At 40.8% G+C, this 27,616-nt stretch overlaps 1 protein-coding gene across 4 annotated transcripts in view; it reads left to right on the forward strand.

The window, feature by feature from the left end:
• LOC131682116 (endothelin-converting enzyme homolog) overlaps window positions 1-27,616 on the forward strand; it is a 43,506-nt gene extending 15,890 nt beyond the window's left edge. For 2 of the 4 annotated variants that reach the window (XM_058963345.1, XM_058963344.1), the window contains exons 2-5: window positions 6,983-7,259; window positions 24,685-25,208; window positions 25,266-25,684; window positions 25,752-27,616. In XM_058963345.1, the coding sequence (XP_058819328.1) occupies window positions 6,983-7,259; window positions 24,685-25,208; window positions 25,266-25,684; window positions 25,752-26,907 (2,376 nt within the window). In that variant the 3' untranslated portion in view covers window positions 26,908-27,616. Of the gene's footprint in view, window positions 1-6,552; window positions 6,906-6,982; window positions 7,260-24,684; window positions 25,209-25,265; window positions 25,685-25,751 lie in introns of those variants that run through there. The other 2 variants (XM_058963347.1, XM_058963346.1) reach the window with 2 other exon arrangements.

Genomic DNA, 27,616 nt, shown 5'->3' on the forward strand with positions numbered 1-27,616 from the left:
TCAATCAATGTCGAATCGCGACTGCGGTCCGGTGGAAGATAAACCATGCAAAGAAAAAGTGCGTAGCCAACCAGTTTGATTCGCACCCACACCTGCTCGACACAGACCTCCAAAGTGTCGTCAATCAGTAGCGCTTTCAATCGACGATGGATAGCCACAAGTACCCCGCCGCCGGTAGCCTTGAGACTGTTGCGTGAGCTGCGATCAGTACGGAAAACATCGTAGTTGGCACCAAATGCTTGCACTGACAGAGTGCTATCGCTTTCGCTATCGAAGCATTCATACGAACTTGCTATCAAATAATCGTCGATTCCTGAATTCATACCGCCGGCATTCTGATAATATATTTGTAGGTTTGAATGCCGCGATTGACTGGAAGCGAGGAGCTGATCAATGCTTGCATTAACAAAATCAGGTTCGTACTTGCCGTTAGTATCGATTTGGAAGACCCCTTCACCTCTCCTGCACACAGGACCGGGACGACCGGTGAACGCTGGCTGCAATGGCTCGACTGTGGCAGGGGGATCAAGGGCTTTCATAGTGCTAGCTGCAGTGCTTCCCGGGGTGCGATGAGTCATACCAGCATAGCATAGAGTGCTTAGTCCTTCTGTGATCGTTGTAGACCCGAATATGCTGTGAAGAGACGTGCTCGTTACGATGGCATCAAAATTTTGTTTTTGACATTGAAGATTCACAGCGGCTGTAGAGTTGTGTTCATTAGCAGACTGTAAGTGAAATTTACATTGAGGGCGTGCAGCATCTTGTATTGCTTCGGAAGGACATATACCCTTCTTGGCTTTACCTGACACAGAAGCAGTCACCGATTCGTCAGGTAGACCGAGATCGCTCGCCGGGGTACAAGAAGTTGGACAGACGAGTTTATCCAGAATAGCTTGGCGCTACTGTCCACCGCCAGATGGATTCTTCTCCGCCGCAATACTGATGATAGGTTTGTTTTGAGCGAATCATCTTCACGTTTGCGCTTAGGTGTGTTTGAAACTGGATTATATTCAGCAATTCGTTTCCAAGGCGTTATAGTTGGGGATAGCGTTTTGAGTCAACTTTAACCGAGAGAGCTTTGACGACATCTTTGAAATCAGCTATGTCATTCTTTATAGATTTCAGAGAATTGTCGTCAGGCACTACGTCGCAACAACGCGAATCCATGCTACGGAAATTGTTATTTGAGAATAAGTCAGCACAGCGGTTGCACATCCAGAATAGATTCCGTGGGTGGGTTCCCAGGACCAGGGATGCCAACGGTACCGATAAACTACAGAAGCTGTACCGCTCGCGTCTGGTGACTGTACTGGGGACAGTAGTTTTTTGTCATGTTACTGCTTTGCACAGAGGCAGCCGTACAGCGCTGGGCGTCCTGCACTAGTGAATGACAGCAGCATCGAGAGAGAAATGAGAATGTAGGCAGAAAAATTACAGCCGCAGAAAAGGTAGGCATTTTGCATCCTTGCCCAGGACGTCACGAACATCATAATCCATCTTGACGCATATCATGTGGAACGAATTTCCGCAGTATCCACGACATGTGATTTGATCAGAATCATTAACCACTTTCGAGCAGTTGTTACAAGCCATACTTTTGATGTAGAAATAACGCCTAGCGGGTATGCAATATCCGCAGGAAAACGCAGCAGATGTCGCTTTTGGCGAAAAAATTGAGCTAACGTACTGTGCAGTGATAATGCCAAGTGAAAACAAAAATCACAAACAAAACTATCACTTTCACGAATCAACACTAGCAGATATGTCCTGTCAACTTTTAAACGAATTTTCCTTTTACGCGTTTGTCAAGTAGAATGGTTTTGCGGATTTGCAGTGTATTAGTACAGAACAAATTCCTCGTAAAAATGAAATGCAGTGTCAATTAAATGATATTACGTTGAAATGACGCAAAACAAAAACTGTCTTCTCGGCTGTATCTTGAATGTTATACCTGGTGTTTATACTAAGAGTACAGAGTGCACAGTGTGCACTGAAATAATACGGAAATAAAAAGTTGTGTGCAGTTCAAAAACTTATCATTTAAATGACAAACGGAACCGTGAGTATTTTATATGTTTCTTGCGCAATCGTTTGGCCATTGAATTGCACGTGGGAAACCTGTTTACGAGGCGAGGATATATTTTTTACTCGCCAACTGTGTCTTGGGGGGAGGGCTTGGTCATTGCCATCTCGCTATTGTACATTTCCGTGTCATCATCGTAGTTGCCGCCTTTATGTTCGCGAATATCTGATTTCTTCCTTGCTTCATGCCCTTACAAGTGTCAACTTCCTCAATGATGGTACTGGTTGTAGATTTTGAGGTACTTAACGCAGCTTTTGCAGTTGTCAATATTACCTGACCAGCTGCCACAAATTTTGCATTTTTTTTATATTCAGCGGTTTCTAAGCAGGGTAGACCGTGATGTGCTGTTTTTTCGCAGAACTGGCATGGATTAGTTTGACCTTGATCTGGGCAAAGAATTCTCTGCGTAACTCTATTATCGCACATAAACACTATTTGAAATGCCATGAAGTAGTTTCTACACGTGTCCTTCGGAATGGATTGCATTTTTCCCAAATGATCCATTTCATTTTCCCAAAAGCTGCACAATTTCGCACGAAGAGTCACCTTGCAGAACCACTTTTTTGTCTCTCCCCTCACTAGCAAACAGGTAGTACGGCGAATAAAACTACAATTCAGATGAAGATTGATCGGAAAAATCGGTTTTTAAAATGTTTTTTGGTTGCCTTCTCTGCTTCCGTGCGCGTGGGACCAAGATTTACGCTAAAGTGCCTCTTTATTTCTACTCTTTGAGGTGTGCAGCCATGGAGTAGAATGCACGTATGAGAGCAACACACATCGGAGTGAAGAGGTTTATTGTGAAAGAGAAAATCGGTGGATCGTATGAGAAGTGCAAAAAGGTGTTTTTATTCTTCTCTTTTTCTCGTGTGTCACTTGTTACACAATTTTTTCAGAGATGGCTGAACCAAATATCACAAACTTAGTTTCAAATGAAATGTATAGCGCTCCCAAAAGCTGCTATTGATTTTTCAGTTGATCCGACTTCCGGTTCCGGAGTTACGGATTCCCATATAAACTGGTAATATCATGATGTCTAAATGATGTAATACATATCAAAACGGGTAGTAGGTTGGGCCACATTGGCCACCTATGACGTTTCTTGAAGCCCCCGAGGAATTCGCCAAGTTCCTAAACTAGTATCAAACCTATTTTCTCTATGAATATGGCAACGTTATGGCTCTCTCGATCTATTTTTGTAAACTTATGACATAATAAATTGCGGTTGAATACAGCATTATGCTGACGAGGTCCGTCTATGTTTGTGATGTTTATTTATTTTTATTGGGGAAGCGGAAGTATAATGATTAGTTTTACAAATCATCCGTATGTATGTTTGGTATAGTAAGACATTTTTCGGTGCAACGGAGTCAAGTATGTAGCCACAGGGATTAAAACCCTCAAAAAATTTCAGAAGAAAATCAAAATTATCAAAAATATATGCAAGTTTAAGGAAAAACTTCCAATTATCCTAAAAAATATGTTCTTTTGTTTTATGAAAGCAACTATTTTGTTTGTTTGACACGGCTCATGGCGGTAGCTTAACGGAGCTGTGTACCTTTTATACAGGGTGTTTGGTTCATGAGTAAGAATCTCTCGAGGGGTGATTTACTGTCATATTTGGAGCAAAAAATCGTTCAACACATACCATCAAATCCCAACCGTTACAGAGTTATTGAACTTTTTGTGTAAAAAACTTGTTTATCTTTTTTGTGTAAAAAACACCTCTAACTCAAAAAGTATACCTCGTATTTTAAATCTTTTAGTGCAATTGGAAAGGTGAGAAAATTTTCTATTGAATAACTTTCTCATATCTTTCAGATAATTAGTTTTAATTACCTTTTAGTTGTAAAGTAGTTAAAAGTTAGTGTTTTTGATGAGGTTTTGTTATTTTCTCAAAATAATGAATTATGATTATAGCAATATCTATTATCCATAAGTTGGGTTTGAGGACGATTCATAATTTATTCTTCAACATAATATTCCTATATCTTCTCGTTTCCTTGTAATTTGACTTCTAAACTTTTTCTGTAATTGACTTGAAAGGGTCTTAAAAAACTCTAATCTAAAAAATATGCTTTAAATCGCTATTATCAGGACTTCATTGGAAAGCTGAGAAAACTTCCTTCCGATTTATGTACAGATATCTTTTAGTTAAGTGTTTTACATGACTTTTTACTAGTAAAATAGCTCAAAATTTGCGTTTTTTGGTAATTTTTGTAATTATTTTAATTATTAATCAACTAAATTTATCGTCACTATTGTTCATTTGGTGCCCCTTAATATTCTCTACAACTTATTATTTGACACTTTATCCCTATCGCTTTTCATTTCGCTGCAATTAAATAGTTAACACAGGATGGCATCATCACAAATGCAGTGGGTTCGAAATCGTTGTTTTTTGCATATGAAACGAGAAGCTAAAATGATTTTGCTTCGAAACTAAAAAAGATAATTGAATGAAGTCAAAAGAAGAATTGTAGAACTTGCTGAGATGCATTAATTCCATGATAATAATGGTGAAGTTTATTATTTACTATTTTAAGAAAATAACAAAAATGCTAATAAAAACACTAACTTTCAACTAATTAACTTCTAAAAGAATACTAAATTCACTTAACTGAAAGGTATTAATACATTTTTCTCTGCAAAGTTTTCCTGGCCTTCGAATAAAAATAAGAAAAGGTACAATAAGTGCCATACTCTTTCAACATGAGATAAAAATATCCAAGTTCAATAACCCAAACACATGAAAACAAGACAAGATAAGTGTATCATGTTAAAGAACAAATTATACAACTTTTCAAGGCTAACAATTTGAATTATTAAAATGGTGATGTTAACTATTAAGATTTTCGCGAAGTGAACGAAAAATCGATCAAAATTGTTAAATTTTAGATAAATTACTGTGAAAAGATTACTTAACCTAATTAGCTGAAACATTTGAGGACATTTTTCAGTGGAAAATTTTCTCACCTATCCAATGGATCTAAAAGATTTGAAATACAAAGTACATTTTTTGAGTTAGAGCTATTTTAAGACACCTAAGTTTTTAACACAAAAAGTTCAATAACTTAGTAACGGTTGAGATTTAATGGTACGTGTAGAACGATTTTTTTCTATAAATATGACATCCAATCATCCCTCGAGAGTTTCTTAACCATGAACCAAACACCCTGTATGTTTAGTCTATATAAATAAAAATACAAACAAATAATATTGAACAACTATTGGATCTCGTGCGCACAACTTTTTATTGCGATCGGAGATTTACTTTTTCCCTGACGAAACATTTATCTTTTCGCGTACAGCGTAAAATTCTCTCACATTTTTCACGTCCATTGCATTTCAATTATGATTTTCTCGATACTGTACAATTAAGCACATCAAGGAGAATAATTAAATTGTTGTGGCGAGACTAGATGCACTGAACGGACATACATATTTCTGTATGTAGAAAATTTAGTGATTTCTACTAAACATGTGTTTTATAAATGTTTAAGATATAGTACATTGCTGCTTTATCAAGCCTAAAGATATAAACAATATATCGGTTCTCACGGTAAAGAGGGACAAGTCTGTCTTTACCAAGAGACATGCTGGTGAACTTGAGTGATTCGTAGCTATACTGCCTAAGCTCGACCCTCATCAGCAAAAGACAAAAGTTAATGCCGTAAGGTATTAAGCCGGTTCTAATGACCCTGCCACTTCTAGTTTTTCGATCTGTTTACTTCACATCCTTGCTCTCACTTGAGTACTATGGCTCTAAATTTTCATAACTTTCTTTACCCAGTAATCTCTAGCTAATTGAATGTCGTTAAAATGTAAAAAAATATAAATAAAATTTGTTTAAAATAGCGCGGCACTCTCAATAATAGGGCCGAAATAGGCTCATTATCCTAAATGTAATATCAACGTAATTTACTGGTGCCTTGAACAAAAAACGATTTTTGTGATAAAAGGTCCGTTATAAGACAAGCGTTTCTCCAGTGCGCGAATGTGTTTGTCTTTCTATAATATAATGTGTCCGCTGTGAATCGAAAAATGTACCGCTCCCGTACTTGATAAAAACCCAAATCAGTATAAACATTAACTGGAACTGCCTGAAAGAACAGATCACAGCAAATTGAAATAAAAATAGACCGAACAGACATACAGGGTAAACAGTCACTGGCTCTTGTTTATCTCTGTATCAAATAACAACAAAGCATGGTAGGTATAATAAAAGAATGCGCGCGCATTTCGTTCATCCCTGGCCTTGCTACCGGCAGATCTACGCTTCTTTTAGTCCTTCCCACCCACCCCCATTTCTCGTTAGATTATCGCGAGTGGTGTATTTGCTCTGCATACAGTACGGGTACGGGTACGGTATGGTATTTGGAAGCCGACATCACGTCACACATGTGAGTGTTAAGCGCGCAGTAGGTTGCCAATTTACGCTGAGTTACCGTCTCATTTATCCACGCGAGAAACAGTGGTCTGTTTCTATTAGAAAAAGTGAGATCAACGTAGTGCTTAGTATATCTTCCAGAGATAAACATTCCCTATACTTACGGAAGTGCGATTCAGTATAGCTGTTTGAGGCTACCGAGAGCGAGAAATTAACGCAGACGTGCATCTTGACTCTATTGCATCGAATCGAACTGAAAGTTAGCAGCGTATTTAAATTTTATTGCGGCCACTTATAAATTGCAGTACATACCGCATTTGATTGTCTCAACCGTGTCGACAGAATTGATTTGCATTCGCAGTCGAGTGAACTATTGACAGACGCATTCTCAATCAGGCCAGTATTTTTTATTGGTGTTCTAGAGGCTGTCATCAAGTGAGGGCGATTTTTGTTTTCACTCTAAATAAATAGAAGTAAAACAACGTGATTTCTCTATCTTTACTAATCTGCAGATGACCCGGTACAAGCAGGCACAGTTTGCCGACGAGGACAGCAGCAGCATCGGTTCGATCCAAATCAACGAAACCAGCCGGAGTCCGACGATGCACATTCGTTATCACACGGCTAGAGGGACGTCGCTGTGGTACGCCAGGAGTAAACTGGAGAAGGTGCTCATTCTATTGGTACTCGTTTCCGCACTGACAATCGTAGTGCTGATTGGCATACTGGCAACAGAAAGCACCAGGATTCTACACGTGCAGCCACATGTGGATTCCAACATCTACAAAGGTGAGTACCGTGTGCGGGTGAGATTGTTGGTTGAATCGCATTATAGTGGCAGAAACAACAGGAAACGTCAGCTATGCAATCAGATGATAAGATTATAATGTTTTGGCTAATCAATTAATTTCAATTGACTCATTGAACCTTGTTAGACGGATTTGTATATTTTACGTCCTAGCGCAAGATATTAACCACACATTTTCGCCGTTCCTCGCATTTCCCTTATATATAAAATCGATGATATAAAGGAAAATAATTAACCCTTTAAAGTGCAAATCAATTTTTTTCAATTTTTGATGCCAAATGTCTTAAAAATGCATGAAAAGTTGAGATTGAAGTTGAAATTGACGAAGATTGACTTTTTTGGGCTTTAGTACATATTTGTCTCATATAGAAAGGTTACGCAATCACTCTGAAAATCGTCAACCTAATCCAGGACAAAACATTTTTTGACTTATATAGGTTTTCTCAATTCAAGCAGGGGCGTAGCTAGGGGTATGCAGTGAGGGGTCCCCTTGCACATTACACACCCTTACCTGAACCTACTATCCCTTCAAGTTACCCTCATCATGCCCCTCCCCCCATCTAGCCACCTGCCAAAGTTCCCCAACGGACCCCCCCTCAAACGTCCGCGTCATGCACCCTTTTCAGACCCACCCCTATCTCAGCCCCATCATCTTCACTCTGTAGGTATTCCAAAATAGGCTGGGGGTGGTTTGATTGTGGGTTATTCATCCCACTCACACATACCCCGCATAATAAAATAAGTTAGCCGAAAGACAACGTTGAGTAGGAAAAAATGTACAAAAACCAACAACTCAGAGAACAGATTTGGGTAGTCTTCCGACTAGATAATAAAACTACTTTTGCAAGGAACCTCATTGCTCCTCCGCATTACATTACGGCATTACTTCGGGAAAAGATTTTCTTATGTGCAGTGCACAGTACACACTCCTATCCAACTAGTTCTTTCAGTAAGGTTACAGCACCCATCCTCGACACACTACCAATTTTCGATTATCCACACAACGGGACAATTTCTGTATGGTAGTAGGAAAGCTAGCTGTGGGTCTAGAATTAGTGCTCTTCCCCTACGAGAACCATCTGGTCGTCAAACTTCAGACTGTCTAATTTACTGAGCCCTTCAGTTCCCCTGTGCCGTTTAGTACCACTTCCTTGTTGAGCTTCCGACTTGTTCGCGATATACTCGGTCTAGTCCCCGACGAAGGATTTAGCCTACTCCGACGAAGAATTCCCCGGCGAGAAAAGTTTGAAAGCGAGCCAACCAGCCAGGTGTCGAGGTCAGCTAGACGATTCAGGTAGAGTAGGGCGTCCGGTTTGCTGGAGTCCCGGCGCGACTGGTGGTGTCTCAACGCCGTTTTCGCAGTCTAGTTCCCGGTGGTGAATCTGATTGTGCGCTGAGGGGAGTTCCCCGACGAAAGAAGTTCTCCCGATACCGATTCTTCTTTGGTTTCAGCGCCACAACTTCTTGAGCCCTTTGGCTCCGTGACCGGTGCCATTTAGCGCCGCAACTCTTTTAAGTCCTGTAGTTCTCTTCTTGTGCCATGTAGCACTACTTCCTTGATGAGGCATTCAGCTCCTCGACTTGTTCGCGAACTACTCGGTCTAGTCCCCGACGATGGGCCTGACCTACTCCGATAGAGAGTTTCCCGGCGAGAGAAGTTCTCCCGAAAACGAACCAAGCAGCCAGGTGCCGAGATTAGTTCGGTGATTCCGGTGATTTTCTATTTCTATCGGCAAAACCGGTAGGGTGCCGTGGTCGGTCTGGAGATTCCGGATGGAACTTGGCGTCCGGTTCGCTGGTGTTTCGACGACTCATACTCGGTGCTCCGTTGCAGTCTACTTGACTAGTCCTCGGCGGTGGATCTAGCTTGTTCCTGCGGGGAGTTCCTTGGCGGTGATTGCTCTCACGAAACCGCTGCTCGATGTTCATCACGCCGTTTCCGCTGCAAGACGTTCATGATCTACATCATAACATTTCACATCTATACGTCTATTGTCTTCCTGTAGGCTACATTATCCGGGTTGATGTCCGGTCCTCCCGTTTTAAGTAGCTCCCTGCATGTCGCTTCAAACCACGTACATGCTCCGGTTTCTCCTCGACGTTCTCGCACTCCGGGCACAATGGTGACGTTACGTACCCGAACCGATGAAGATACTTCCTAAAGCAGCTGTGGACCGACAGGAGCTGTTTCAGGAGGAAGGTCATCTCTCCGTGCTTTCTATTGACCCACGTCGACAGGTTTGGGATGAGCCGGTAGGTCCACTTTCCTTTCTCCATATTGTCCCATTCCTGCTGCTACGTCACCATCAAATCGATTCTCATCTTCCTTCTTACGTATCTGGCGTTTCAGTTATTGTACCACTTGATATCTTCCGCCAGGGTGATGCAGATGGTGATTATCTCGGCGATAACGCGTACTGCCTCCGAAGATATTATTCTGTACGCAATCGCAATCGTACGACCACCAGCCGGAACATTCTGTTCAGCTTTTCGCGGTTCCGCTTGGTTTTAAGCGCCGCACCACAACAAACCGTAACAAACCGAGCTTCGTAGGCGTCATCAACGTGGTTGTTCAAGATCAACCGGTCGTCGACTATGACTCCCAATTGCTTCAGTGCAGGCTTCGATGCAATCACGTGCCCTCCGACGGTGATTTGTATCCACTGAACCTCTTTTCAGTTGCTGACCAACAACACATCCGTCTTGTGGTGAACTATGTGACACGTCGGCCACGAAATGCACGATTTTGACTTTCCAGGGCAGCCGCAGTGTTAAGACCCCATCGTACATCCCGTTCCAAAGAGTTGGACCAAGAATGGAGCCCTGAGAAACGTTTCGTACAGCAGTATTCTTATCTGGAAGTAGCTCTTCAGGATCTGTCTCATTCTTTTGTGCAGCGCTGTAGCATTGGCCTATACGAGGCTGTCTGGCCGAGTAACTTCCCTAACTTTATCAGCAACACCAGCTTCTGTACCTTCCGGATTTCGGGGAAGTTATTATCTTCTAAACCCTTCTGCAGTAGTATCCGGACCGGTGGCTTTCTTTATTTTAGTCGCACCGACGCTTCTTTGAGCTCGGCATTATTCGCTTGCTACTCGGTTGTGTTTGCTCTTTCTTATTCGCCGTACGGTGTCGGTGACCAGGTAGTTGGATCAAGCTTCGGGAAGAGACCCTCAACGATTATCTTTAGTTTACCCGGGCATATTTCAGCTGGTGTCGACGGGTCCTCATCTTTGTCATGACGACTCAGTACGCGTCTTCCAGAGATTAGCGTCTACTTCTCATCACAGTTCCTTATGGCAAACTGGCCTGATCTCCCGTTTTAAAGCGTGCCTACCTTCTCGAAACGTTGCTTGCGCTCCTCTCTCACTCTCCGATCTTGTTCTCTGAGCCTGCCTGCTGGCTCTAAGGCAAGCAGTGTTTTTTTTTACAATGGAGAAGACGTTTATGTCCTAACCCAGTACACGTGCTATTGGTAGGTGTCCAAGCTACCACACGGGGTGTACTGGGGGCGTGTCGGGCTCGAATGGTGACGCTGCCATTAATACCGACTAAACTCCATTGGGCTCCGCCATCGTTCCCCCCAGGAACTACCTCTCGGTATTACTTCTGGGGGGATGACTGTACTTGATGTACTCATTCACTCTCGCTCACGCGTTCATACGTTCTGTATGAGGCTTACTTGGGTGCTCTCTCTATCGCATCTTGATTCATTCTCTAACACTCCACATGAGGCTGACTTGTGTGCTCACCTTACTCATTCCTTGCTAGGCTTACTTTTGTGCTCGCCTCACCCATACCATGTGAGGCTGACTTGCTCACCCTTTCACTTCTCTGCCACGCCACGAGGCATCGATAGCTAAGTTCACTTATACGCCTATACATTCGCTCTTCTGCCTTGCTTCGGGGTGGCTGGGTTTACCTCTTAAGCGGTTGCCAGTCGCTGCGCCAAACCTGCCTCAGCATGAACAGACCATTCACTCCCTTTTTTGCGCTCGGCCTTTTTCGCTCCAGCTAACCAATCACTAGTTAGCCGTGCCCGTCGTCTGTTGCTCGGTTCACCAAATTACCTGTAGCCTACAGGCAATCTGGGTGGTAGCAGCCGAGACCGCGATCCACTTCTCCATCGATTGACACATCCGCTGAATAAGGGTATCAGGGGTTGTGTCCCAGCCACAGACGTCAAGCATTGCTCTTCTTTCGACGTCGAACCGAGGACATACGAGCAGTATGTGTTCGGCAGTTTCGTCTACACCTGGGCAGTCCGGGCAGGCTGGGACCTCCGCGTGCCCGCACCTGTGGAGGTACTGTCGGAAACAGCCATGGCCTGACAGGAATTGTGTCAGGTGGAAGTGAACTTTTCCATGGGGTCTTCCCACCCAGTTCGATATGTTAGGTATCAGTGTGTAGCGTACTGAGCTACTCACTTAACCAGTAAGCGGCACGCCGTCTACTGCATGGCTCCAGTTTTCGTGGCATTGTAACGTCACAAGCCGTCACAATCCCTCTTGTTAGATCAGCGACATCAACAACGTACTTGATTCCGCTGTTCGCCGAAATCATAGAGGTTTTTGTTAAAGACTTTCGTCTTTCACTTTTGCTTGCCGGTCGTCCTTCTCCTTGTTGCAGCAGCGTTCCATTGGCCGATACTGTAGCGAATCGCCTGATGGTCGCTATGGGGATACTTCTCGCACACTTTCGAGTCCATGTTCGACGTCAGTAAAGGACTACAGAATGTGGCGGAATTTCTCTCAGTACCGATATCCTTTTCGTGTACCAATAAGCTCCAAGTTTAGTCACGATACCAGGAGCCATTTAGCTCCTCGCTTAGCCGCGATCTACTCGTTGTAGTTCTCGGCGGTTGACCTAGACCTTCTTTCTCCACAACGAGCCGACAGGTAGGTGTCAAGGTCTGTCGCCAATTTTCACTACAAGCAAATATTCTCACAAGATAACATTTGCAAATGAAATTTTGGGAATTCCATTTAAAATATTAGGCTTATTTTTGTTGAACAATTTCAACATTTCAATTTTTTCAAATTCGCCAATACGCCACAGTCCCGGATCCTCCTCCTTGATCCGCCGCTGGTTTCAAGCGCTGTTTCAGTGTCGACACATAGCATCTCAAGATCGTGGCCGTCGATCCATTGTATGTATGTGCAAATCGTATTGAATATGTAATATACATTTCTGGCACGGTGTGTATAATAGAACAATATTATAACAAAAAAATAAGCATCGCTGAATTGTTCATTATTGGATGAAAGAAACTTTTACCTTTAATTTAAAATTTATTCGGAAATAATCCACCGAGGGATCCAGAACAATTTTTTTTAGTTCAAATCTAAATATCATGATTTATGAAACATACTATATTAGGCTGTCCCAAAAAAATCCTTGCGCGAAAAGTCATGGTGCTCAACCCTATAATGAAAGATAAGCATATTTTAAGCTTTTGTAGAACAAATCAAGTTTCTAAAAAATCGTCTAGAGGTTCCACAAATGCGATTTATGAAAAATGGCCATTTTTGAGTAAAATTGTCGTATATAAGCGGTTTTCGTAATTTTTTCGAAGTCCGATTATTTTTTAAATATTTTTTTTATTTTTCTGTGGACCTTGGAGAATAAATTCCATTTAAAATAATTTTTTCACAAAAAGTGCTTATATCAATGATAGAACAAAACGATCAATGATCAATGATTAAACAAAGCGAAAACAATATTTTTTAGTCAATTATGAAGAAAATCCTCACAAATCAATATTTTTTTCATTAAACTAAAGACATGTATTAAAAAGTACTAGGGTGAAGTGCCTATTTTCACCATACTAAGCAAGGTGCCTCACTAATTCGTTAATTTCTCGCCCTACAATCAATGGAATACGTAAAAATTGACATCAACAGCTTTGCTTCGTTGTTAAGAACCAATATAATAACACAAATGCACTGAAAACAGTGAAATTCTCGTGTTTGACCGCAACGAAAACTCGAATCGGGTGCCCCTATTGTTGCGCTACCATTTGACTCAATGCGTTGAACAAAGATGGCAGACACTGCTCTAACCAACGGCTTCAAATGGGTAGGGTGATAATAGAAACATGGCGCAAATGGGCTCATCACCCTATTCATTACAAAAGTTTTCGTGAATGAATATTGTGAAAATTCGGTCGGGAGGCTGAGATATAGCATTTTTAGTAAATGCTTTCAAACCATGAAACTTTGTCACATTTTTTTAAATTGATCAATATCTTAACCTTAACTTGACCAGCTTAGGCATTTTGGGTGTCAAATAAAAAGGATTTCTCTCTTACAAAATTTTTCCATATGTGGAATTTATCATCTTATTCTAAGGCAGTTATTGTGATATTTATGGAATTGTGCATGATCAACAACTTTTTCGAATATGTCTTTAACTTTAATGATACTATAACCAGTATAACATTCACGGTTGATTAGATTTATTTATTAATGTAAACGTTATCGTTATCGCCATTGGAAAAAGAGCTATTTTCAATCATAAAATGTGAATATTTCCACACATACTAGAGTGATTTCATGAGAAACCGGCCGACCGCATAATATGACCATCGTCGATTCGAACGAAACTTTGCAGGTGTGTTCACTGTATGAATCTCCATGATATTCTCTGGCAATTGGAATATTTTGATACAAGAGTAATTTTTCAAAAGGGCGTAAACGTTTCTACGTAAATTAATTTCAAAAATTTTTTGTTCGATTACTGTATTTTATACAGCAAAACTATCTGAGAACAAGTTACAGGGAATCAATACTTCTATCCGAAAAAATATACACTGAAAAAAATGTGTCATTTTTCAAAAAAAAAACAAAAATTTATGATAAAAATTTAAATTGCGAAAAAACCCATTTTTTTAAATTTTTTATATTTTGCTACCAAAAACCTAAGAGAAAAGAAACATTTTGATTGTGATTGCATGATGCTAAGTCGGTCAAAAAGTTTTTCTACCAATAACTTCGTACATGTTTTTAAATTTCATACTAATTGACATACAAAATTGTAATTTTATTACAGAATATAATTCTAAGCACCATTTAAAATCAAAATGTATTTAACAAAAATCTTCCAAAATGCGATAGTTTTCGAGATATTTGAAATTTTGCTCCTTCAAAACAATTAATTCGTGTAATTATGCTCTTTTTAAAAGCTATTCGCGTTACCCCATCAAAAAATGTCAAACATTTAATGTTTATCGTTTTAAAGACGTAAAAGCAACTTTTTTAGTGTATTTGGATCCTAGAGAAGCTTTCAATAAAAAAGTTTTCCTAACAACAACTTTTGACATTTTTTTATAATTCTTACTATTTGCAGTCAAATATACCATTTTCTTTTTGAATATGATTCTAAACGCCATTTTAAATCGAAATGCTCTTAACAAAAATTTTCTAAAATGTAGTAGTTCTCGAGATATTTTAACTTTTGTTTTAACAACACAATTATTTTGTTTTATTACCACCTTTTCATAAGTTAGTCGCGTTTCTCCATCAACAATAATAGGTTTTTCAAAAGGCCCGTAAACTTTCGTGCAACTTTCTCTTTGACATTAAGGCGATATTGTAAACCATTTGAAAGAATCATATTCAAAAAGAAAATTGTATTTTTGACCGCAAATAATAAGAATTATAAAAAAATGTCAAAAGTTGTTGTTAGGAAAACTTTTTTATTGAAAGCTTCTCTAGGATCCAAATACACTAAAAAAGTTGCTTTTACGTCTTTAAAACGATAAACATTAAATTTTTGACATTTTTTGATGGGGTATCGCGAATAACTTTTAAAAGGAGCATAATTACACGAATTAATTGTTTTTGAAGGAGCAAAATTTCAAATATCTCGAAAACTATCGCATTTTGGAAGATTTTTTTAAATGCATTTTGATTTTAAATGGTGCTTAGAATTATATTCTGTAATAGAATTACAATTTTGTATGTCTATTAGTATGAAATTTAAAAACATGTACGAAGTTATTGTTAAGAAAACTTTTTTACCGATTTTTTCTCCATCATTCAATCACAATGTTTCTTTTCGCTTTAGGTTTTTGGTAACATAATAAAAAAAAATTAAAAAAATGGGTTTTTTCGCAATTTAAATTTTTATCATAAATTTTTGTTTTTTTGAAAAATGACACATTTTTTTCAGTGTATATTTTTTTTCAGACAGAAGTATTCATTCCCTGTAACTCGTTCTCAGATAGTTTTGCTGTATAAAGATTTTCGGATGGATCTTCGTGGAATTCCTCACTAGCGATAGCAAGTTTCCGTCTTCGGCAAAGTAATGCAGTTTAATAGTCCAAATAATGTTCTAGAACTGGAAAAAATCTAGAAGAAAACTTATGAGGAAAAAACTGCTTTTAAGGGGCCTTTAACCAATAATGTCTCATATCTCTAAAAACTTAAAAGATAGAGAGTTGAAGTCTTCAAGTAAAGTGTTTGTAACGAGTTTCTCTATACAAATTTGCTGAAAGAAGTATTTGTCTATCTGAATCATTGACGAAAAAAAATTTCGTAACTCCCTATTAAGGGGATTAATCATCAATCCGATAAGGCAGAAAAAAGGGAGTTCTACTCCAAGAAACTTTCTTGAAGACACCATTATGCTAAAGTGAACCGTTTTGACGCAATCTAAAAAAACCTTTTTTTTGCTCTTTGGGACCACTGTGCGTTCCGGTCATTCTTTTTCATTCTGTGTTCCAGTGGACACGTTCCTAAAAACCCCTGAAAAAGGAAAAAAACAAAGACTCACGTCAAAACAAGGAATATATACTCAAATTGAAACCATTTTATATGTTATCGAATTCATAAAGCATGATTGATTATGTTGGCCCCTTCTTCTTTTGGCGATAGTTCGCCAAATTGAATTGAAAAAATAAAAATGTTCGTCGACCCTCGGTGGATTATTTTCAAACAAGTTAAAGGTAAAAAGATCTGCTATCTAATAGCGAAAGATTCGGCGATGCTTATTTTTTTGTAATAAGGTCATTTTATATACACACCGTGCCAGCATTACAATGCATTGTATTGAACATAACCAGCCACGGAATCGTAGTTTGGACAAATGAGAAAGACACAATTGCACCACTAGGTGGATTAGAACAGATTTTATAGACTGAATTCACAGTTTATGTATTTATTACCACCGCTAACTGACATACAAGCACAGAGAACAGATATATAAGCTAGAGCAAACTTTCCTGAAAAACCTGTGTAAACATTTCTCGACAAACATGTCAAATGATCCTAAGTGCAAATGAGAGTCTATTTGTTTAGTTTCTCTTCCGATTATTGCGGCGTTATCATAAAACTTTTCAATATTGTATCGATATATATCGAAAAACTTTGATTTTGACTAGCATATTATGCTAAGAGTTAAGGAACAAACGTATAAACGGCCGAGTTATTAGCGAAAGAGAAAGTAAACAAAGAGAATCTGTCATTTGCATTTAGGACCATTTGAAATGTTTGGCTAGGTTTAAATGAAAATATGTTGAAAATCACCATCGCATACAGGTTCGCAGGCATGAATTACTATTGCATCCAAGTTTGCACGCAACGCCCGTATAGCATTTGCTGGCCGATCGTAGCGCCTGCTAGTGGCTATCAGTTTTGCTGATAATGGCTGCTGAAACCCTAGGATAGGATCCGCCAGCTGGCTTCTTCTTATATTTTGCTAATCCCTGCTGAAAACGACATACCCCCACTCAACCAATGTTGCCAAAATATTTGTTTTGTTACAGTCGTGTCCAAAACTTAAATTGTTCTGATTAAAATATTCTATATTATGTATCAATTTCACGCTCCGGGAAAAACCAATGATTTAGTCTTTATATCCGCATTTAAATGATCATTACGGGTCTTCCATCGGAATACAGCAAAGCAAAATAATATATATTTGTTGTTGGCCATTACGAAAAATATTTCCATGCTCTTCATTTTTGTAAGTTGCTTTCTGAGTCGAGCAACCTCATTCACAAGATCAATCTTCTCTGTTCGCATTTGGTTTACATATTCTAAAACTATTTTTTTGCAAGGCTTAATTTTTGTTTAGTTTGTATATAGGTTTGATCCAGTACTTCATGTGATTTTTTCGGAGAAAACAGCAGTAGAAAATAACACGCTCCTATTTACACCGATGATTGATGCAGTTGAAAACTGTAAAATTCTACTGTATCGATAATACTAAAAGAAGAACAACAAGCAGGATAACTTTCTCATGGTTTGCCCCAAAGTATTGCGAATCTTTTCTTAAATCCACATTGCGACTTTTCAGCCATGCGCCACCGGGCCGTGCGTTGAATTACGCGCCCATCTAGTTTGCATCAGTGCGAGTGAGAAAACATTTTGACGTTTGTTATTGTTTCGACCGCACTCGTGTGTATCCCATATAGCAACAACTCGACGAAATGCTATATTATCTCGCGATAGACAATACTCCCAATTTACTCGGCGCTGGAACAAAGACAATTTTTACATGAAGTTGAAATAATTTTCATACGTAGGCTAAATAGTCAGTTACTCGGTTAGACTTCGAAAAGAGACATTTCCGCATTAATCCGCACACCGCACTACCGGATCTCTCGGAAACCTGTAGAACTTCAGTTTCAGTTTGAATTCGTCTGCCAGAAAATGCCTTGCACTTTATAATTACAGACGGACGTTATGGAAAGAAAGCGGAATCTCAAGAAAACAAAAAAAAACAAAACGGTAAACAAACGTCGTTTTACGTTTTGTTTTACATCACAATACGACAACACTTCTAAGCAGCCCTTTAGTACTTTTAGTTTCCAAGCCGAACGTTTGCCAATGTCACTTTCGTCCAATCACGAGCTGGTTCAGAATTGGTTCAAAATCAGGGGACAGAGCTGGCGGATCCTATCCTAGCTGAAACCTACCCAGAAATCAATTTGAAACCGCTCTCAGAGTGATCCGAGGGGTTCACTCGAAAACTTTATCAGTGAATATGGTTCGTGCGTGCAATCAGTCACGTAGCGTGCAGTTGACCGGGTTGCGCCAGTGTGCAATTTCCAAGTACAGACTAAATTATTGTTCGAAAGTCGAACTGAAAAAGAAAGCTAATATAAACACCAAAGTGGCGCAAAACCGAGACTTTACCAAAGGCACAAAAAGACAACGTTACGGCCCTATCAGTCCCATTCAGATTCATTCACAATAAAAGATGTTCACAAATGCAAAGTTGGTAAAAAAAAATAATAATGCACGTATTTCAGTTGCGCGACACGAAAATTTAAAATGCAAGGGTAGTAAAACAGCGCGCCTACTAAACTTCATCGAGAAGGAATGAGACGAGCATAGCCTAGCTTAGCCCCCACTAATGCTACGTGTACTTCACCCTTTACTTTGGCTCGCAAGTACGCCACACAGGCATATGCTTCCTCGCTGGCATCCACAAAGATATCCAATTGGAGGGACTTTATCTGTCGCTCAGGAATAGTAGGAAAGTAACATCGATTTATCCGTACATGATTCAATTCTCCAAACTTGCTAGTCCACCTTAACCATTTGTTGCTGTCTCGGAATCAGTTCATCCCACTCTGTCTTCGCTCGCCAAATTTCTTGGATAAGAGTTTTACCATGGATCAGAAACTGCGAAAGAAGCCCTAAAGGATCGAACAACGACATCACTGCGCGGAGCACTTGCCGCTTGGTGGGGTGTGTTGTCTCCGTAGCCATTGTCGTAGAATAAGTGAAAACATCAGGTTTGGGATGCCACAGCATTCCCAGAACTCGTTCGGTGGATCCGTTTCCGTCCAGATCAAGACTTTTCGGATTAGTTGCCTTGGCCTTCCCAATCCAACGCAGAACATTTGAAGAATTCGAGATCCAGTTCCTTATGTGGAACCCAGCTCTAGAATGTACGTATTTAACATCCAGTGCTAGCTGAACTGCTCTGTCCTCGTCATCTAAACTGTCCAGATAGTCGTCGACGTAATGTCTCTTAGTAATGGCGGCTACGGCTTCTGGATACGTTCCGGCATGCTTAGTTGCGGTCCTTAACGTAGTGAACCGAACACGGCGAACAGGTAGAACCGAACGTTGCTACGTTCATTAGGTACACTTCTGGAGCCTGATCATATCTATCCCGCCAAATAAGTCTTTGGGCGTGACGATCCTCGTGTCGAATTAATATCTGGTGGAACATCTCTTTGATGTCAGCGCAGATGGCCACCCTTCGCTCCCGAAAATCAAACAGCACCGCCGACAATGACCTCATCAGATCAGGTCCCATTAGCAGCATCGAATTCAAAGAAACGCCTTCTACTTTCGCCGCCGCGTCGCAAAATATTCTTATTTTCTCTGGCTTTTTGGGATTTAATACCACTCCCAAGGGCAAATACCACGTTCGTCGGGGGTCCGCCTCTTTCAATTCTTTAGCAGTGGCTTTTCGTATGTATCCCTTTTCTGAGTACTCACGCATTTGCCTTTTAACACTAGCGCCGATTGTCGAATCTTTTTCCATTCGTCTTTCTAAGCACTGCATGCGTCGAATCGCCATTGGGAGGCTGTCAGGAAACTCGAACGTGTAAAATTTCCATAAAAGGCCGGTCTCGAAGCGGTTACCAACACGTTTAGTAGTTTCACGAAGAATTCGGCCAGCTCGCCGATTATCGTCGGAATCTGGACATTCCGCTAGAGCAACGCCCATGTTGTCGATCGAAAAGTATTCTTTTAACAGATCGTGAAGTGCGCGATCATCATTACACTGACAAATGTGGAAGCTATGTGCTGAGCTGGTACGCTCATTATTCTCGGCACCGTATATCGTCCAGCCTAAACGGGTCTTGGCTGCAATAGGATCTGTTTGCCTTCCTTCCCTGATTTTCAACATCGCACTCAGATGGGGATTGTCATTCCCAATGAGTATCTGCGGTACAGCGTCAACATAGTCCTCGACGGGTAAGCCCTTCAAGTGCGGGTATCGCTCGGATAGCTGATTATATTTAATCGACTGACGCGGAAGGTTCAGACTGCTCACGGTCCGTACATTGGAAAGCAGATATTTTTGCTCAACCTTACTGCCGGTGATTTCTAATGAAACACGCTGCGAACATTTTTCCGACCTGGTCATGTTTGCTGTCCACTAGAGTGGGACATGGTTATATGAAAAAAATAAAATTTTGCTCCGAGTAACTTTTTGGGTCCCATTTAGCTTCCAGAACAACTCTGCAAATTTTTAGTTCGATCGGTGAAACTATATTTTTGCGCCCACGGTTTAAAGTTTACATGGGATTTCGTATGGGGAAAACGTCTTTTGCAAATTAATTCTTCCAAGAGTCACCCGTTACCTCCTAAAAATAAATGGATATCTGATTTTTAGAGGAAATTTGTCATGGAAATAAAGTCTAGAAGACTGCAAAACAATCTGATGCTTGTGGAAAAAGTTATTAAGCAAAAACCGATTGATGCCCTGAAGAATGATGAAAATTTTACTTTTCATAGCATCACTGCTGCTGATGGTCGGATTATATACAAATTTTTTAATTTTCTCTTTTTATATACAAAAGAAGACTCAATTTATCCCTCAAAACTCTTGCGAAGTGGCCAAACAGTATGGGAAAATGATTTAGACAAATTAAGAGAATATCAAAACACAATTGCATACAATTGGACAACCAACAACAGTGGTGCTAGAAAAAATGAATATTTTATCAATCGTCAGAGCATCAATTGGTTTCAGGTTAATAACTTTTTTCTTAGGCGTCAGATCGTTTCGTAGTTTTCGAGACTTTGTTTCTGTGTTAAATTTCCTACAAAAGCCACATAACGGTTTATTTTTAGGAAGCAATGGGCGACTCCTGGAGTAATTGTTTTGTGAAAGTTAATTTTCCCATATAAAATCCCATGTAAACTTTAAACAGTGGGCGCCAAAATATAGTTTCAGGGATCAAGCTAAGAATTTACACAGATGTTCTAGGACCCAAATGGTACCCAAAAAGTTGCTCGGAGATGGAATCTATTTTTTGTCCCACCCTAGTGTGCATGTCTGTATATCAGGAGTGAGAATGCAGCCGGGGAGGTAAAGGTCAGGCTTTTGACCTCAAAATCAAAGGTTGCCCCATTAAAATGTCAGACGATTCCTCGGCTTGAGGAACCAGGATCAAAATGGAGTCACGTACCTGGTATGCAGAATCCTACAGATCCTATTTTGGGGGGATTTTGCCAAACGACATCGTTCTGAATACGTTCTGGTGGCAAGGGCCGAGGTGGTTAGAGAAGGCGGAAGAGAATAGGCCTCTCTTGCTAGATAATCCATCGGCAGACGAGGAAGATGAGGAGAAACGACGCACGCTGCTAGCTGAACAGTTTCAACAATCGCTGAATTCATACATTGGTAAATTTTATTTTCTGCCTCGGTTGATGTTGGATTGTTGTACGATGTTTTATCTTTTAGACAATGTCTTTCATGATCAAACTGTCACCCCTTGTAACCTCATTGTCCACTGTAGGCAAAGTGGGTCTCGTTCCCCGTATAACCCCAACTGCTTCGCGATTATATCATCTACCAAAGTCATCGAGGATCCGTCATCCAGAAAGACGAAAGCTGTAACCGAGCGATTACTTCCGTATAGGGTGACTGGCACAATCCGAAATAAGGTCGAAATTTTAGAGTGGTGATGATTGGTGACGGCTTCCGACGTCACGGCTTTCTGGCTAGCACAAGGCTTACTTGTATATGTATGTAGGAGGTGTTGGTGGATGGTGTTTCAATTGGCATCCACCAATTTCGCATAACTTCTTTATTTTACACGGGCGTCTACCATGGGCCCCTAAGCAGATCCGACATAAGCTATTTTCATTAACTGCTTTCCAGCGGCTTTCCAAGGCCATCTTGGCAAAACGAGGACATTTCTTTACCCTGTGATCGACCTGCTTGCAGACAAGGCATTCTGAGCGTGTAGCTCGTCTTTGCTCGGTTTCTAGGCATCGTTCATCAACAGCAGCGTTCGAAACCTCGTCTGACACGTGCGCACCGCAAAAACTTCTCTCTTTACCTTTCTCCTGTTTTCCCACTCGCTGTTGCTTTGTGTCAATATGAAGTGTTACTTGAGAAGCTACTGAAACCAATGTTGTCATGTACTGGGCAAATGTTTGCAGATTTGCTGCATCATAACGCTGTTTATGTAGTGCCCAGTCTAGTTTCAGATTTCCCGGTAGTTTTTCGACTAACTCAAACAGCAAGGTAGGGTCATTCAGATGAGCCATCTGGCCGTTAGCATACAGGTGATCGCAAAGAGTTTGCACTGTCATTCCGAATCCTATCAATGTCTCGAGTTTATCGGACCTCGGTGCTGAGACCTCACGCAGTTTTTGCAGCAAAGTGTGTATTAGAAGCTCCGGTCGCCCATACAGTGTCTGCAGCGTAGCGATAACATGAGGTACGGATGCGGGCAGCAAAAGCCTGCTGCGCACCGAGTCCAAAGCGGAACCCTTTAAGCAACGTTGCAACCTGATCAAATTTTCTGCATCTGTGTACCCGCAGGCTTGACTGCTTGTATAGTCCGAGCTTATAAACAGGGGCCAGTCTTCAGGGTTCCCGGTGAAGGTCGGCAATTCTCGTGGCATTACCTGCCTGGCAGCCAGTTGTTGGGGCGATGGACCCCATCCATACGGCGGGGTAGAGAGTGTACTACTTGACCCCTGTGCGGGCAGCTCAGGCATTTGTTGTCCGGATGGCACTGTAGATGGATGTGGTATAGGAATTGGTCCCTCTGGTGTACGATCGAGGTGTCTGTGAAGCATCCCATATACTCCCGCGCGAGAATCATACTCCGGACCGAGTGTCGATCGCAGATTGGCTGGCTCTCTGATTATCCCCGTTGATTGATTATTAAGCTGAGATGCAGAATGAACTGGCGACATATTTGGCGCATAAGGAGCAATGTTACTAATTGATGCACGCCGGTCCACTTTCATAGCGGGGTTAGAAGGGTTAACGCCACCAAGTGTTTTGCTAGGCGCTTCATTTCTCCGGTGATCCTGCCAATTTGTCGCTGTGGCTGATCCCGGGAGTTTCGCAGCTACAGGTTTTTGCATCGTCGAACTGGATATCCCTTGCCGTAGTGGAATCTGGTGCCTCTATTGCTTCACATTGCTGAAAATACTTTGATGAGAACATATGCTTGACCTATCATTATCGACCTCTTCCAATTCCGCTTCCATTATTCGAAATCTTTCATCGTGGAACTCCTGGTCAAGTTGCAGTTGCTTCATTTCGAATTCTGCCTTCTTCTGCGACTTCTGCTGCTCGTGATTGCGATCCTCTTCTCGACGTTCTAGCTCTAATTGCCTGTCCAACAGAGCTTTCTGTGCCTCGAGTTTTCGGAGATTCAGACGAGCTTTTGCCTTCGCGCTGTGAGTGGTTGATAGTCCTGAAGAGGTTCCAGCATGATCAGAGTTCCTGCCGCTTCCCGCTGCATCTGGGTTTAGCGAAACTAAATTGGGATTCTCGGCACCTTCTAAAACGGGTGGTAATGTCGGAGGAAGTGTTGAACACTTAGGGCAAAGGAAATCCCTTTCGCTGATGCTATCCCCGACTCCTACGCACGCCACATCTTACAACGATCGCACTGAACCATTTCATCATTGTCCGCCGAGTTGCATGCGGGGCAGTTTGTTGTTGGTGCCTTCCGGCTATGTTTGGATGGCATCCTTTAAATCTTTTAGTTTGTTGGGATGATGTGACGGAAAGTCTTTTTAGCAGAATACAACGTATGTGTGATGAAATCTCGCTAAAAGCTATATTTTGTTTTATTATTTTTCAATTCAATGCAATAAATGTGGTTACTTATATTTAAACTAACCTCACTTTTCCAAATACCCTCAACAATAGATTAATTCACGATTTGAAGAACTACAGATCAAATTAGCTGTGAGGTAACAATTAGTGATAATAAATGAAGTTACTTACATTTCCAATAATGCGATAATTATTAATTTAATATAGGAAGTTGTATAATTGGTCTCGAACTGGTGCCTGAAGATAACGTGTTCGCTTTGTTGATCGCTTCTTTTACCAGTTAGATTATTCCTACCTACGATGAATTTTGTGACATATCTGATCCTCTGTTTGGGGGGGGGGGGTCGTCGATGTTTGCTTACTCGGTAACACTAGTTATTAAATCAATTGCTTTGTATGTAGCTTTCCTGGGTTCGATTCCTATCCACGCACATGGTTTTTTCAAAGAGAAGAATCTCAGTCCAATTTTTAAGCGGTTTTTACCTTGCGACTTTGATTTTCAGTTACTCAAATCTAACCATAAATAACGTACCAAATATTCTTGAACTTATATGATAGTGCGTTGTCATATTACAAATGATTTTCGTTGATTATTTACTTTGCCATTTTCATCCTTCACAGACGGATACAGACCGACCGGCGGCCCTTCGATGCCGTGCTTAAATAAACACTGCATATTTGCGGCAAGCGAAATACTGCACTCTATCGACAGCTCGGTCAACCCGTGCGATGATTTCTACGGTTTCTCGTGCAACCAGTGGATTAAGAATAATCCCATCCCGGACGGTAAGTCTATGTGGGGTACCTTCGGCAAGTTGGAACAGCAGAATCAACTGGTGGTGAAAAATGCTCTGGAACGACCCGAAACCGAGCTGAAATCGAAGGCCGAGAAGAAAGCGAAACTCTACTATCAATCCTGCTTGGACGAAGATGAGACCATGGAAAAGCTGGGAGCTGAACCGCTGTTGAAACTCCTGAAGTCCATCGGAGGCTGGAACGTAACGGCCAATGCCAGTGGGTTTGATGTTAGCAAGTGGTCGCTACAAAAATCACTTCAAACTCTACAAATCAAGTACAACATGGGGGGACTGTTCGGATGGGCCGTAGGCGAAGATGATCGAAACTCTAGTAAACACATCATTCAGGTACTGATTACTTTAGGTGATTGAAACCGAACTAATTCCTCTTTATTAACTTCACAGATTGACCAGGGTGGTCTCACGCTACCATCACGGGACAACTATCTGAACAAAACGGCTAATGCGAAGATATTGACCGCATATCTGGACTACATGACGAAAGTCGCTGTTTTGCTGGGGGCTGATGAAGCTGATGCCCGCCGGCAGATGTCGGATATTGTTGAGTTTGAAACTAGACTGGCCAATATCACCACTCCGCAGGACATGCGTAGAGACGAAGAGGAGATGTACCACTTGATGTCACTAACAACCTTGCAGGAAAAAGCACCCTTTATAATATGGCGTGACCACTTCGAAGAGGCATTCCGACTGGTTAAGAGGAAAATCACAGAAAAGGAGAAAGTCGTAGTATATGCTCCGGAATACCTGCAGAAGCTGAATACACTAATTCAGGAGTACAATTCAACGGACGAGAAGAAAACGTATGTATTAAATGAATACGTCCTATAAATGCAATCAAACATAATTTTCTTCTAATTTCATTCACAGCATTTTAAACAACTATCTGGTCTGGCAAACGGTTCGAACACTAACAGCCTGCCTGTCGAAGGCGTTTCGTGATGCATACAAAGGTCTTAGAAAGGCTTTGATCGGTTCTGATGGTGGAGAGGAACCCTGGCGGTACTGTGTTAGTGACACCACGAATGTCCTAGGTTTTGCCATTGGTGCTATGTTTGTTCGAGAAGTCTTCCACGGCGAGTCGAAACCTCAGGCAGAGGAAATGATAAATGAAGTTCGTACCGCTTTCAAGGACAACCTCAATAACCTTGTCTGGATGGACAATGAAACTAGGCAGTTGGCAAACGAGAAGGCCGATGCCATTTCGGATATGATCGGTTTCCCGGATTATATATTAAATGCGGAGGAGTTAGATAAAAAATATCAAGATTTAAATATCGATCCGAAGATGTATTTTGAAAACAACATCAACTTCAATATTTACAGTTTGAAGAAAAATTTGGAGAAACTTGACCAACCGGTTAACAAAACTCGCTGGGGAATGACACCACCGACAGTCAATGCTTATTATACACCAACAAAGAACCAAATTGTGTTCCCTGCCGGTATACTTCAGCTTCCCTTTTTCGATATGAAAAATCCAAAAAGTTTAAATTACGGAGCAATGGGTGTTGTGATGGGACACGAGTTAACGCACGCCTTTGACGATCAAGGTCGAGAGTATGACAAACAAGGTAATCTGCATCAATGGTGGAACAATAAAACGATTGAACGCTTCAAGAAACAAACCGAGTGTTTCAACAAGCAGTACAGTACTTACAAGGTGAATGGAAAAAATCTAAATGGAAAACAAACCATGGGCGAGAACATTGCTGACAATGGTGGGCTGAAGGCAGCCTTTCACGCGTATATCAAAGCAGAGAAATTCAGCAGCTCCGAAACGGACACTCTGCCACTTCCAGGACTGAATATGACTCACAGGCAGCTGTTCTTCATATCGTTTGCCCAAGTTTGGTGCTCGGCCGTTACAGACGAAACGACAACTCTTCAGATCGAGAAAGATCCACACTCTCCACCGATGTATCGAGTGATTGGATCGTTGTCGAATCTGAAAGAATTTGCCGACACTTTCAAGTGTCCAGTGGGCTCGAGAATGAATCCGGAACGGAAGTGTGAGGTGTGGTAAAAGACTGTTAGGATAGCAATCTTTGCTCGAATAGTATAAATTCAAAGAGGATGGATTCCAAGAAGTGAACTATTTTTATTTATGTACCTACAATTTAGTTTCTACTGGATGCGTACAAAGAGATTTTGTTTTGCTCCTTCCGTTAAGCTTTAGTAGTATTCTTTTTAATGTAGAAATCTATCTGCGATGCCAAAAGTCCAAAGAATAAATGTGAATACGTAGTGTAGATATCTACCTACTCTTGCTGAAAATAAACATAATCCCATTATATTACCGACATAGTAATAAGAGAGATCTTTAGCAGTGTTGGAACTACCGGTAAGCGTATTGACATTTTGCACAGTTACTATAAATGTGATTCAAATCAGATCGTATCGTGATGTAGCGGGAGTGCCGTATCCGATGCGGAACGTTTATTTAGTAGAAAACAGAATAGTAGATCTAACACAAAGATGTAATAATAAAAATACAGATAAACAGAGAATCAAATTTTCTACATAACATTCAACTACTGTACCATGGAGTCGCGTTTTAAAGTGTATCTGAAAGACATTCGGTTCCTTGCAAAAATCAGGAAACATTTTATTAGTGAAATTTATTTAGTTCTAACAATCGACATGATTATATGTTCAATGATGTACTGGCAACATGCAAGTCGGAAGCACTGTTTAATACGATTTGAAGATTAATAAATTTAAAAAAATCTGTA

Source organism: Topomyia yanbarensis, chromosome 2 (assembly GCF_030247195.1).
Source record: "Topomyia yanbarensis strain Yona2022 chromosome 2, ASM3024719v1, whole genome shotgun sequence".
Taxonomy (NCBI): domain Eukaryota; kingdom Metazoa; phylum Arthropoda; class Insecta; order Diptera; family Culicidae; genus Topomyia; species Topomyia yanbarensis.